This window comes from Gadus chalcogrammus, chromosome 4 (assembly GCF_026213295.1).
Source record: "Gadus chalcogrammus isolate NIFS_2021 chromosome 4, NIFS_Gcha_1.0, whole genome shotgun sequence".
Lineage (NCBI taxonomy): Eukaryota > Metazoa > Chordata > Actinopteri > Gadiformes > Gadidae > Gadus > Gadus chalcogrammus.
This window is the reverse complement of record NC_079415.1, coordinates 6378401-6390627: the sequence shown is the minus strand read 5'-3', so window position 1 is coordinate 6390627 and position 12227 is coordinate 6378401. Positions and strand designations below refer to the sequence as shown.

The window sequence follows — 12227 nt, the reverse complement described above, 5'->3', positions numbered from 1 at the left end:
CTATTGAGTGGCCTACTGAGGAGGGGAGTGGTCTACTGAGGAGGGGAGTGGCCGGCTGAGAAGGGGAGTAGCCTAATCAGATGGGGCGTGGCCTACTGAGAAGGGGAGTGGCCTACTGAGACACAACTTCCTCCTACCCCTCAGCAGGCTCAGGGCCCGTGAAGAATCATGCGAGGCCAAACAGTCCTTCAAAGGAGCCCCTGCCTGAAGTGCTCCATGTTAGAACCATGAGGCAGCGACACGGGGCCTCGGTCTGACGTGGGAGGTCTGCTGTCTGAGGTCAGAGGAGCGTCGGTCTGAAGCGTCACGAGTCAAAAACCTCCCAGCAGTAAGGACCTTCATCAGCTAATTACATATGCATAGGGGGGAGGAGTCAACAGCTACTTATGCATGCATAGAGGGGAGGAGTAAAAAGCTAATTATATATACATAGAAGGGAGGAGTCCACCTGTCCTCTTACAGGAATGGAGGGGAGGAGTCACTGAAACAAGGTACATTGTAACAGGAGAATGAACACATGGAACACTTAACATTGAGGAACAATTTTTTTTGTTTTCTTTAATGGGAACACCAGTGAAACACTCTCAGTCTCCTGGTGATGTCACTATTGACTTCATAGGCCACGACTCATTTAGAAGCAGAAATGAGGAGTGAGGTCAGAGGTCAGAAGCCATGGCTCAGCTTGTACCCATTAGTCGTCAGGGCGATGGCCTGTCATCCGCGCCCGCCGTCGTGATGCCTCACCTGACCAATCATCAGGAGGCTCGCCCCCAGGCAGAAGTGCTACACACACACACACACACACACACACACACACACACACACACACACACACGTTATTGTGTGTGTGTGTGTGTGTGTGTGTGCAGAGCATTAGGGGGCTGAAGGGTCTGAGAACTCACAGCGGTGACAGCGAAGCCAAAGAAGACACCCATGGAGACCGTCAAGGCAGGAACCAGCAGGTCGGACACGATGGGGAAGCACGGCTGGAGACACGCACACAAACACACGCACACATGCACGCACGCACGCTCGCACGCAAAAAACACACATGGGTTAGGTACTGATCAGCAGCATTGATTAGTTTACTGATATATTGAATAAAAAGATTGATTACTGATCATCCATTACCCTCGAGTAGATTTTAGCTGGACCTTCCAAGTGCTGCAAACACATGATATAGCAAACAGCGTTATGTATCAGCCATATTCAGCTGATGTGCTAATGTGATGGATAGATAGATAGACAGACGTATAGATAAATCTACCCCTGGGCGGTCTGTGCACACGTTGTCTTCTAAACACTCACAGGATAAAGGGATCCTGTTCCCCCAGTCCTCATAGCTCATAATGCCACAGCACTGGAACTGGAGGGAGGCACAGCGCGTTGTCAGGGTAACAGCGCGTTGTCAGGGTAACAAGACATTGTCAGGGTAACAGCGTGTTGTCAGGGTAACACAACGTTGTCAGGGTAACAAGACGTTGTCAGGGTAACAGCACGTTGTCAAGGTAACAGTGCGTTGTCAGGGTTACAGTCTGTTGTCTGGGTAACAGCACGTTGTCAGGGTAACAAGACGTTGTCAGGGTAACAGTGCGCTGTCAGGGTAACAGCAGGTTGTCAGGAGAACAAAAGATTGTCAAGGTAACGGTCGCAACTTACCTGCCCTTGGACGTTGACGAGAACTTCTTGTACCTTGTCATCTGCCATCATCGGTCTCATAGAGTCAGGGGTGATGTTCTTTAACTGGAGAGAAAGAGAGAGCGCACGTTTACTTCTTCATCACAATGATACATCAAAGAGAGGAAGAGAGAGAGAGAGACAGAGAAAGAGACCTGGTTTCTGTAGGAAGCCATGACGATCCCTAAGATCATCATGATGATCATTATGGCCCCCATCAGACCTGCAAACTGGAGACACAGTAGTCAACACCCTTCTGTCTGTTTGTCTCTCTGTCTGTCTGTCTGACTGTCTGTGTGTCTACCCGTCTGACTGTCTGTCTGTGTGTCTGCCTGTCTGTCTGTCTGTCTGTCTGTCTGTCTGTCTGTCTGTCTGTCTGTCTGTCTGTCTGTCTGTCTGTCTGTCTGTCTGTCTGTCTGTCTGTCTGTCTGTCTGTCTGTCTGTCTGTCTGTCTGTCTGTCTGTCTGTGTGTGTCTGTGTGTTTCTGTTTGTGTGTCTGTGTGTTTGTCTGTCTGTCTTCCTGCCTTCCTGTCTGTCTGTCTGTCTGTCTGTCTGTCTGTCTGTCTGTCTGTCCTACCCCTTTGAGCAGTGCTGTCTTCTCGGTCCTTTCGGCCGTCTGCCCGAGGATGGAAACCAGCAGCATCCCAACGGAGAATACCCACATCCCAGCCCAGGATCCGGGGCCCATCTGTCTTGACAGCTGGGGACATCAGGGACAGGGGAGGTCAGGGGACGAGGTCAGGGGACGAGGTCATGTGATGAGGTCATGTGATGAGGTCATGTGATGAGGTCATGAAATGAGGTCATGAGATTAGCTCAAGCGGAGGTTTATGTAGAGGTCATGTTGAGGTTTATGTGGAGGTCATGTAGAGGTCATGAGATGGGGTTACCTGCGGGGGGGCCTTCACAAGTCCAATAATCATCGAAACTCCAAAGATCTAAACGGAATGAGATGTTATTCACCAAAGTCATAGCCACTATATTACAAATAAAACACTGCTGCCAGGAAAGACAAGGCATTTAAAAAAGCGTCAGACAAAACAAAAGAGTATGTATGATTGAAGCAAAGAAATACATTGAATGCACATATTAGCAGTCAGTTGAGCCATGATTGAAGCTGACCCTTTCTGTTGTCTCACTACAACATCAAGTTTCACCACCAGAGGGAGAAAACACCCAGCACTGGTTCCATTCATTCATAAAGATCAAAAAGACCAAACAAGTTCATCTTTCACCACAAAAGGTAGACAAAACAACAAGGTATGAAACATTTTCACACTAGCTTGAGGTATCTGTTAGAAATTGTTCCGATTTTAATTTTAGAAGGCAAAAACGAAAACAATTTAATCATTTATTTTTCATATATTCAACTGATTAAGCCCAAAAAATAAAACGGATGTATGCATCCTTCTATACATACGTAATTAGTTTGACAGGACATTTACCTAATTTAAAGGTTATTGTCTGACTTATCTCAAAACAGTATTTTATAGTGCATTGTTCGCACAAAGTGTGAACAATGCACTGTGAAAACAGAACAAGAACAGTGTGAAAACGGAATGTAAAAACAGAATGTGAAAACTGAACAAGAACAGTGAGGACGTCGGTTCAGTGGATCAGTTCTCCTCTGGTCCAGATAAACCTTCAGACTAGATAACATAAACCAGGTCTTCCTTCCTTTTATCTCTCTTATGAGTATTACTAGCGCTGGCGACAGCATTATCACTCTTATTAGTATCACTACACTATTATCACTCTTATAAGTATCACTACACTATTATAAGTATCACTAGCTGCTGACACTAGTACACCTCTTAGTAGTATCACTACACTATCATTGTTGCGCCGCGTCCTGCTACACGGTCCAGCTGCCCCGTTTAGTGGCCACTTGACGCCCCTGGTCCTCATTCTCCCGACACACCTGTCTGCCATCTGCAATCTCCATTCCCTACTTCAGCCGGGGATCTCCAATCAGCCGGCGCCAGTTCGTATCGGTCCTAACAGCACTCACCAAGATCAGTTCATTTTCCCTGTTCTCCTCGTAACCCTCTTCCCTAGTTCTCTACGTCTGTCACTCTGCCTACCTGTCGCCGAACCCCTGCCTGCCTGACTACCCGCCTGTCGCCGAGTCCTTGTCTGCCTGACTGCCTGCCTGCCTGTCGCCGAGTGCTTGCCTACATGATTGACTCCCTGTTACCGAACCCTCGCCTGCCTGACTACCGCTTGCCTAGCCCCTGCTTGTCGTCTACCCGATGTCCCAATAAATCCTACTTCCTTTCACTCCGTCTCTGCCTCCCTGTGTCCAGGGTTTGGGTCCCCTTGTCCTGTCCCTTAACAATTATCAATATTATTAGTATCACTGCACTATTATTTATTAGGGGTCCAAGCCAACAGGTTGGATCCCTATTGTTTTTGTAGTGTTTTTTTTTTTATTCCTATACTTACCTCCCTAAAAGTGGGACCACAGCCCAAACCGTAAATGGTGCAGACACGCCAATTGCATGACTAGATCCAGATCTGTTTGGACTAAGCAGACGACAAAATCCAGACCTGCCGGTCCCTAGGTGGCGCTATACCAAGGAAAACGCGTGTGGGGCTATAACTCCCACACCGAACCTCTCACAGTCAAAACCTTTATATCCACAGGTTCACGGTAGCGTTTTGAATACACGCTTCGCGTTGTGCCGGCGAAATGCACATCGCTTGGACCCCTGGATAACTGCTTGCAGTTCTAGTTTATTTTCTTATTGTACAGGAAAGTATTAGAGGTAACCAAGATACAAATTAATCCGGGCCTGACTCAGTATTAAACTGATTTCCCGCAGGTCCCTGTTCAGCAGCACATTGTTAACATACAACAGGAACAAGGCACATCACATGTCACACATGTTTATCAATATTATCACTTATTAGTGTCACTAGCGCTGGTGACACTATTATCACTCTTATTAGTATCGCTACACTCTTAGTATCACTACAATATTTAAATCTTATTAGTATCACTAAACTTGCATTAATATTAATAGTATCACTACACTGTTATTAGTGTCACTACACTGAGATGTGTATCACTAGTGCTAGTGACACTATTATACCCCTTTGTAGTAAACTGATGTAAATAAAGAAAGCCACCAAACCCAAACATCGGTTCCATTGGATGAAGAGTGAATGAGCGGGAGGACCGGAGCTCTTACCCCGAACACGGCGTTGAGCAGGAAGAAGACGCACTTCAGACAGCCGTTGATTTTACCCATGGTGACGAGGAGATCCAGCTGCCTGAGGGGAGTGTGTGAGGAGGAGTGTGTGAAGAGGAGTATTTGAGGAGTGTGTGAGGAGGAGATTATGAGGAGGAGGTGTGTGTGAGGAGGAGTGTGGGTGAGGAGGAGGAGTGTGTTTGTGAGGAGGTGTGTGTTTGTGACGAGTGTGTGTGTGTGTGTGTGTGTGTGTGTGTGTGTGTGTGTGTGTGTGTGTGTGTGTGTGTGTGTGTGTGTGTGTGTGTGTGTGTGTGTGTGTGTGTGTGTGTGTGTGTGTGTGTGTGTGTAGGGTAAAGGTGTATTGTGTTGTTTCATGGTTGTGTGGTTAGGGTAAGGATGGGTCAACTATGTGACGTTGATAGAAAAACATTTTCCGAGGTACAAATGGGGTCACATGACTACAGCATCAGAGCATAACCCCTCATTCAACCACAGTGGAGGCAGACGCCGTGCAGAGAGAGAGCAGGACGCCTGCAGAGGGTTCAAGAGCAGGGGGCCTGGGAGGGTGGAGGCCTTCAGAGGGGTCGGGGGCATTAAGAGGGTGGAGGCATTCAGTGAGTGGAGGCATTCAGAGGGTGGAGGCATTCAGAGGGGTGGGGGCCTTTAGAGGGTGGAGGCCTTCAGAGGTCGGAGGCCTTCAGAGAGGTGGAGGTCTTCAGAGGGTGGAGGCCTTCAGCTCTGTGGCCGGGTTTCCCGTTAGAAATAATTCTGATTTCCTGTTGAAATGTTCTTTGTGTGTTCATTAACCCGGTTAAGATTGTGTTTTTCCGGGTTGCAGGTACATTATAAACCACTTTTACCACATCCTTGATGTAATTCAGTTGAAAACGTGTCCGAGGTACAATGGGGTTACAATGGAACATGATGTGCATCACAGCAGAACACCTCGTTCAACCACATAGGAAGAAGGCCTGGCAGGGTGGGGGTCTTCAGAGGGGTGGAGGCCTTCAGTGGGGTGGGGCTCTTCAGAGGTCGGAGACCGTCAAAGCGACGACGTCAACACCATGGCTGACCATGAGAGAACCAACGACCTCAACAACATGACCGACCATGAGAGTACCAACAACCTCAACAACATGGCTGTCCATTACAGTATCAACGACCTTAACAACATGGCCGACCATGAGAGTATTAACAAACTCAACAACACATCATGGATTGAGTTCATGTAAGTATCCGGATCAGTGGATGTCTGCATAATGTTTAACAAACCGTTAACAAAACGATCGATCATACTATACCAGACCAGAACAAAAATAACCAGGTCAACAACTTAATGCAAGTCTTCCCGACAATCCGGGGAAGGATACAACGCTGATAACCCCCACGGTCTATCACACAATTAAAAGAGGATGAATGCTATGTTTCTTGTTGATTTATTTTGTATTTATAAAAGTTGATTCATAGTTGGCAGATATATTCAAGGGAATATAGCGCCCTCTATTGAACCACTGACACAGACACACACGGAGGCCGACGCACAAACAAATAAGGACACTAAACCTTACACATACAATCTGGGATATAAACACACATACAGACACTTCAACACCAGCAGACACACACGACAACACCTCTCTGTGTTGAACAAGTGGAAGATGCCTTTGAATGGGACAGAGAGAAGCCATTATTGACCTAGTAAATGAGTTTTATTATCGATACGCTGTCTCTCTCTGGGGAATCAAACACTCAGCACCGTGCCTAGCTTCTCTGTTTTATTACTTAACTACTACTGCTGCTGTACAAGAACAACTATACCACCTTAATACTACTGCCATACTAGGAGTATACTACCTTAATGCTACTGCTATACTAGAACTACTTTACTAACTCCTTAATGCTACTGCTATAATAGTACTATACTACCTTAATACTGCTGTACTAGAAGTACTATACTACAATGATACTACTGCTATACTAGTAGAATACTACCTTAATACTACTGCTATACTAGTACTATATTAAGTTAATCCTACTGCTATACTAATATTACTATGTCACCTTAATACTACTGCTATACTAGTTTATCACCTTAATACTACTACTATACTAGTAGCATTAACGTAACACTGATGAGTGGCCTAATGAGAAGGGCAGTGGCCTACTGATAAGGGGAGTGGCCTACTGAGAAGGGGCGCGGCCTACTGAGAAGGGGAGCGGCCGGCTGAGAAAGGGAGTGGCCTACTGAGAAGGGGAGTGGCCTACTGAGACACAGCTTCCTCCTACTCCTCAGCAGGCTCAGGGCCCGTGAAGGATCATGCGAGGAAAAAACAGTCCTTCAAAGAAGCCCCTGCCTGAAGTGCTCCATGTTAGAACCATGAGGCAGCAACACGGGGCCTCGGTCTGATGGGTGAGGAGGTTCTGCTGTCTGAGGTCAGAGGAGCGTCGGTCTGGAGCGTCACGAGTCAGAAACCTCCCAGCAGTAAGGACCTTCGTCAGCTAATTACATATGCATAGGGGGGAGGAGTCAACAGCTACTTATGCATGCATAGAGGGGAGGAGTAAAAAGCTAATTATATATGCATAGAGGGGAGGAGTCAAAAGCAAATTATATATGTATAGAAGGGAGGAGACAACCCGTCCTCTAAATGCAATGGAGGGGAGGAGTCAACAGCTGATTACATATGCATAGAAGGGAGGAGACAACCTGTACTCTAACTGCAATGGAGGGGAGGAGTCAACAGCTAATTAAATATGCATAGAAGGGAGGAGTCCACCTGTCCTCTAACAGGAATGGAGGGGAGGAGTCACTGAAACGAGGTACATTGTAACAGGAGAATGAACACATGGAACCCTTAATGGTGAGGAACAAATGTATTGTTTTCTTTAATGGGAACACCAGTGACACAGTCTCAGCCTCCTGATGATGTCACTATTGACATCATAGCGCAGGACTCATTTCCAGAAGCAGAAATGAGGCGTGAGTTCAGAGGTCAGATGCCAGGGGTCAGCTTGTACCCAGGAGTCGTCATGGCGATGGCCTGTCCTCCGCGCCCGCCGTCGTGACGCCTCACCTGACCAATCATCAGGAGGCTCGCCCCCACGCAGAGGAGCTACACACACACACACACACACACACACACACACACACACACACACACACACACACACATACACAAACACACACACATTACACAGACACGTTATTGTGTGTGTGTGTGTGTGTGCTGAGCATTAGGGTGCTGATGTGTCTGAGAACTCACAGCGGTGACAGCGAAGCCAAAGGAGACACCCATGGAGACCGTCAAGGCATGAACCAGCAGGTCGGACAAGATGGGGAAGCACGGCTGGAGACACGCACACAAACACACGCACACATGCACGCACGCACGCACGCACGCACGCACGCACAAACACACACGGGTTAGGTACTGATCAGCAGCATTGATTGGTTTACTGAAATATTGAATAAAAAGATTGATTACTGATCATCCATTACCCTGGAGTAGATTTTAGCTGGACCTTCCAAGTGCTGCAAACACATGATATAGCAAACAGCGTTATGTATCAGACATAGTCAGCTGATGTGCTAATGTGATGGATAGATAGATAGACAGACGTATAGATATATCTACCCCTGGGCGGTCTGTGCACACGTTGTCTTCTAAACACTCACAGGATAAAGGGATACTGTTCCCCCAGTCCTCATAGCTCATAAGGCCACAGCACTGGAGCTGGAGGGAGACACAGCGCGTTGTCAGGGTAACAGCGCGTTGTCAGGGTAACAAGACATTGTCAGGGTAACAGCGCATTGTCAGGGTAACAGTGCATTGTCAGGGTAACAGCATGTTGTCAGGTTAACAGCACGTTGTCAGGGTAACAAGACGTTGTCAGGGTAACAGTGCGCTGTCAGGGTAACAGCAGGTTGTCAGGGTAACAAAAGGTTGTCAAGGTAACGGTTGCAACTTACCTGCCCTTGGACGTTGTCGAGACCTTCTTGTACTGTGTCATCTGCCATCATCGGTCTCATAGAGTCAGGGGTGATGTTCTTTAACTGGAGAGAAAGAGAGAGCGCACGTTTACTTTCTTTATCACAATGATACATCAAAGAGAGATAGAGATAGAGAGAGAGACAGAGAAAGAGACCTGATTTCTGTAGGAAGCCATGACGATCCCTAAGATCATCATGATGATCATTATGGCCCCCATCAGACCTGCAAACTGGAGACACAGTAGTCAACACCTTTCTGTCTGTCTGTCTGTCTGTCTGTCTGTCTGTCTGTCTGTCTGTCTGTCTGTCTGTCTGTCTGTCTGTCTGTCTGTCTGTCTGTCTGTCTGTCTGTCTGTCTGTCTGTCTGTCTGTCTGTCTGTCTGTCTGTCTGTCTGTCTGTCTGTCTGTGTGTCTGTCTGTCTCTGTGTGTCTGTGTGTTTCTGTTTGTCTGTCTGTCTGTGTGTTTGTCTGTCTGCCTGCCCTACCCCTTTGAGCAGTGATGCCTTCTCGGTCCCGGCGGCCGTCAGCCCGAGTATGGAAACCATTAGCATCCCAAAGGAGAATACCCACAGCCCAGCCAGGGATCCGGGGCCCATCTCGTTTGACAGCTGAGGACATCAGGGACAGGCGAGGTCAGGGGCCGAGGTCAAGTGACGAGGTCATGTGATGAGGTCATGAGATTAGCTCAAGCGGAGGTTTATGTGGAGGTCATGTTGAGGTTTATGTGGAGGTCATGTAGAGGTCATGAGATGGGGTTACCTGCGGTTCAAGTGCTTGGGCCTTAAGTCCAATAATCATCAAAACTCCAAGGATCTAAACGGAATGAGATGTTATTCTCCAAAGTCTTAGCCACTATATTACAAATAAAACACTGCTGCCAGGAAAGACAAGGCATTTAAAAAAGCTTCGGACAAAACAAAAGAGTATGTATAATTGAAGCAAAGAAATACATTGAATGCACAGATTAGCACTCAGCTGAGCCAAGATTGAAGCTGACCCTTTCTGTTGTCTGACTACAACACCACGTTTCACCACCAGAGGGAGGAAGCACTCAGCAATGGTTCCATTCATTCATAAAGATCAAAAAGACCAAACAAGTTCATCTTTGACCACAAGAGGCAGACAAAACAACAAGGTATGGAACATTTTCACCCTAGCTTGAGGTATCTGTTAGAAATTGTTCCGATTTTAATTGTGGAAGGCAAAAACGAAAACAATTTAATCATTTTATTTTTTACAACTGATTAGGCCAAAAAAATAAATCGGATGCATACATCCGTCTATACATACGTAATTAGTTTGAAAGGACATTTACCTAATTTAAAGGTTATTGTCTGACTTATCTCAAAATAGTATTTTTTAATGCATTGTTCCTACAAAGTGTGAACAATGCACTGTGAAAACAGAATAAGAACAGTGTGAAAACGGAATGTAAAAACAGAATGTGAAAACGGAACAGTGAGGACGTCGGTTCAGTGGATCAGTTCTCCTCTGGTCCAGATAAACCTTCAGACTAGATAACATAAACCAGGTCTTCCTTCCTTTTATCTCTCTTATTAGTATTACTAGCGCTGGCGACAGCATTATCACTCTTATTAGTATAACTACACTATGATCACTCTTATTGGTAACACTAGCGCTGGTGACACTATTATAATTATTAGGATCACTACATTATTTTCCCTCTTATTAGTATCACTACACTATTATCACTCTTATAAGTATCACTACACTATTATAAGTATCACTAGCTGCTGACACTAGTATACCTCTTAGTAGTATCACTACACTATCATTGTTGCGCCGCGTCCTGCTACACGGTCCAGCTGCCCCGTTTAGTGGCCACTTGACGCCACTGGTCCTCATTCTCCCGACGCACCTGTCTGCCATCTGCAATCTCCATTCCCTACTTCAGCCGGGGATCTCCAATCAGTTCGTATCGGTCCTAACAGAGCTCACCAAGATCAGTTAATTTTCCCTTTTCTCCTCGTAACCCTCTTCCCTCTTCCCTAGTTCTCTACGTCCATCACTCAGCCTACCTGTCGCCGAACCCCTGCCTGCCTGACTACCCGCCTGTCGCCGAGTCCTTGCCTGCCTGACTACCCGCCTGCCTGTCGCCGAGTGCTTGCCTGAATGATTGACACTCTGTTACCGAACCCTCGCCTGCCTGACTACCGCTTGCCTAGCCCCAGCCTGTCGTCTACCCCTTGTCCCAATAAATCCTACTTCCTTTCACTCCGTCTCTGCCTCCCTGGTCCAGGGTTTGGGTCCCCTTGTCCTGTCCCTTAACAATTATCAATATTATTAGTATCACTACACTATTATTTATTTATTTTCTTATTGTACGGGAAAGTATTAGAGGTAACCAAGATACAAATTAATCCGGGCCTGACACAGTATTAAACTGATTTCCCGCAGGTCCCTGTTCAGCAGCACATTGTTAACATATAACAGGAACAAGGCACAACACATGTCACGCATGTTTATCAATTTTATCGTGTCATAATAGTGTCACTAGCGCTGGTGACACTATTATCACTCTTATTAGTATCGCTACACTCTTAGTATCACTACAATATTTAAATCTTATTAGTGTCACTAAACTAGCATTAATATTAATAGTATCACTACACTGTTATTAGTGTCACTACACTGAGATTTGTATCACTAGTGCTAGTGACACTATTATACCCCTTTGTAGTAAACTGATGTAAATAAAGAAAGCCACCAAACCCAAACATCGGTTCCATTGGATGAAGAGTGAATGAGCGGGAGGACCGGAGCTCTTACCCCGAACGCGGCGTTGAGCAGGACGAAGACGCACTTCAGACAGCCGTTGATTTTACCCATGGTGACGAGGAGATCCAGCTGCCAGAGAGGAGTGTGTGAGGAGGAGTGTGTGAAGAGGAGTATTTGAGGAGTGTGTGAGGAGGAGATTGTGAGGAGGAGGTGTGTGTGAGGAGGAGTGTGGGTGAGGAGGAGGAGTGTGTTTGTGAGGAGGTGTGTGTTTGTGACGAGTGTGTGTGTGTGTGTGTGTGTGTGTGTGTGTGTGTGTGTGTGTGTGTGTGTGTGTGTGTGTGTGTGTGTGTGTGTGTGTGTGTGTGTGTGTTGAGGGTAAAGGTGTTTTGTGTTGTTTCATGGTTGTGTGCAGTGGTGTAGTCTATTTTATTGTAGTGGGTATACTGTGATGATTCCCTCCCAGCCTCGTACAAACCCGTCCCACCGGTACGTGTACGTGTGTGGCGCTCATGGGGTGTCGCACCACACTCACCAACGGAGGGGTCTACAACCAGCTGATTTAAGAGTATAACGATTATCAACAATCATGGAAAGCTGAGTAGGTTTATCAGTTTTAATTACAGTAT

The 12227-nt window shown here is 46.5% G+C and overlaps 2 protein-coding genes across 3 annotated transcripts; both read right to left on the bottom strand.

The window, feature by feature from the left end:
• Positions 1-421: 421 nt before the first annotated feature.
• On the bottom strand, positions 422-5011 carry LOC130381612 (CD63 antigen-like). 2 transcript variants are annotated; one of them, XM_056589287.1, is made up of 9 exons: positions 4872-5011; positions 2568-2615; positions 2255-2377; positions 1833-1907; positions 1660-1743; positions 1268-1366; positions 1132-1164; positions 903-986; positions 422-783 (listed from the first exon to the last, which is right to left on the bottom strand). In XM_056589287.1, the coding sequence occupies exons 1-9, from the start codon at positions 4929-4931 to the stop codon at positions 715-717; spliced, it is 675 nt and encodes a 224-aa protein (XP_056445262.1). In that variant the 5' UTR covers positions 4932-5011; the 3' UTR covers positions 422-714. The 2 variants fall into 2 exon arrangements, with proteins under 2 accessions (XP_056445262.1, XP_056445263.1); XM_056589288.1 differs by lacking the exon at positions 1268-1366.
• A 2263-nt stretch (positions 5012-7274) lies between these two features.
• On the bottom strand, positions 7275-11808 carry LOC130381473 (tetraspanin-8-like). The gene is made up of 9 exons (XM_056589087.1): positions 11653-11808; positions 9622-9675; positions 9348-9470; positions 9018-9092; positions 8842-8925; positions 8507-8605; positions 8371-8403; positions 8135-8218; positions 7275-7984 (listed from the first exon to the last, which is right to left on the bottom strand). The coding sequence occupies exons 1-9, from the start codon at positions 11710-11712 to the stop codon at positions 7865-7867; spliced, it is 732 nt and encodes a 243-aa protein (XP_056445062.1). The 5' UTR covers positions 11713-11808; the 3' UTR covers positions 7275-7864.
• Between the last annotated feature and the right edge of the window lie 419 nt (positions 11809-12227).

Excerpts from the sequence above, each read along its gene's own strand:
- LOC130381612 (XM_056589287.1), bottom strand. The coding sequence starts at position 4,931 with ATGGGTAAAATCAACGGCTGTCTGAAGTGCGTCTTCTTCCTGCTCAAC. Across the intron at positions 1,908-2,254 it reads AGACAGCACTGCTCAAAGGG|TTTGCAGGTCTGATGGGGGC; the intron begins GTAGGACAGACA and ends CTGTGTCTCCAG. Across the intron at positions 1,367-1,659 it reads TCGTCAACGTCCAAGGGCAG|TTCCAGTGCTGTGGCATTAT; the intron begins GTAAGTTGCGAC and ends GCCTCCCTCCAG.
- LOC130381473 (XM_056589087.1), bottom strand. The coding sequence starts at position 11,712 with ATGGGTAAAATCAACGGCTGTCTGAAGTGCGTCTTCGTCCTGCTCAAC. Across the intron at positions 9,676-11,652 it reads TGCTCAACGCCGCGTTCGGG|ATCCTTGGAGTTTTGATGAT; the intron begins GTAAGAGCTCCG and ends CATTCCGTTTAG. Across the intron at positions 9,471-9,621 it reads CCCAAGCACTTGAACCGCAG|CTGTCAAACGAGATGGGCCC; the intron begins GTAACCCCATCT and ends TGATGTCCTCAG.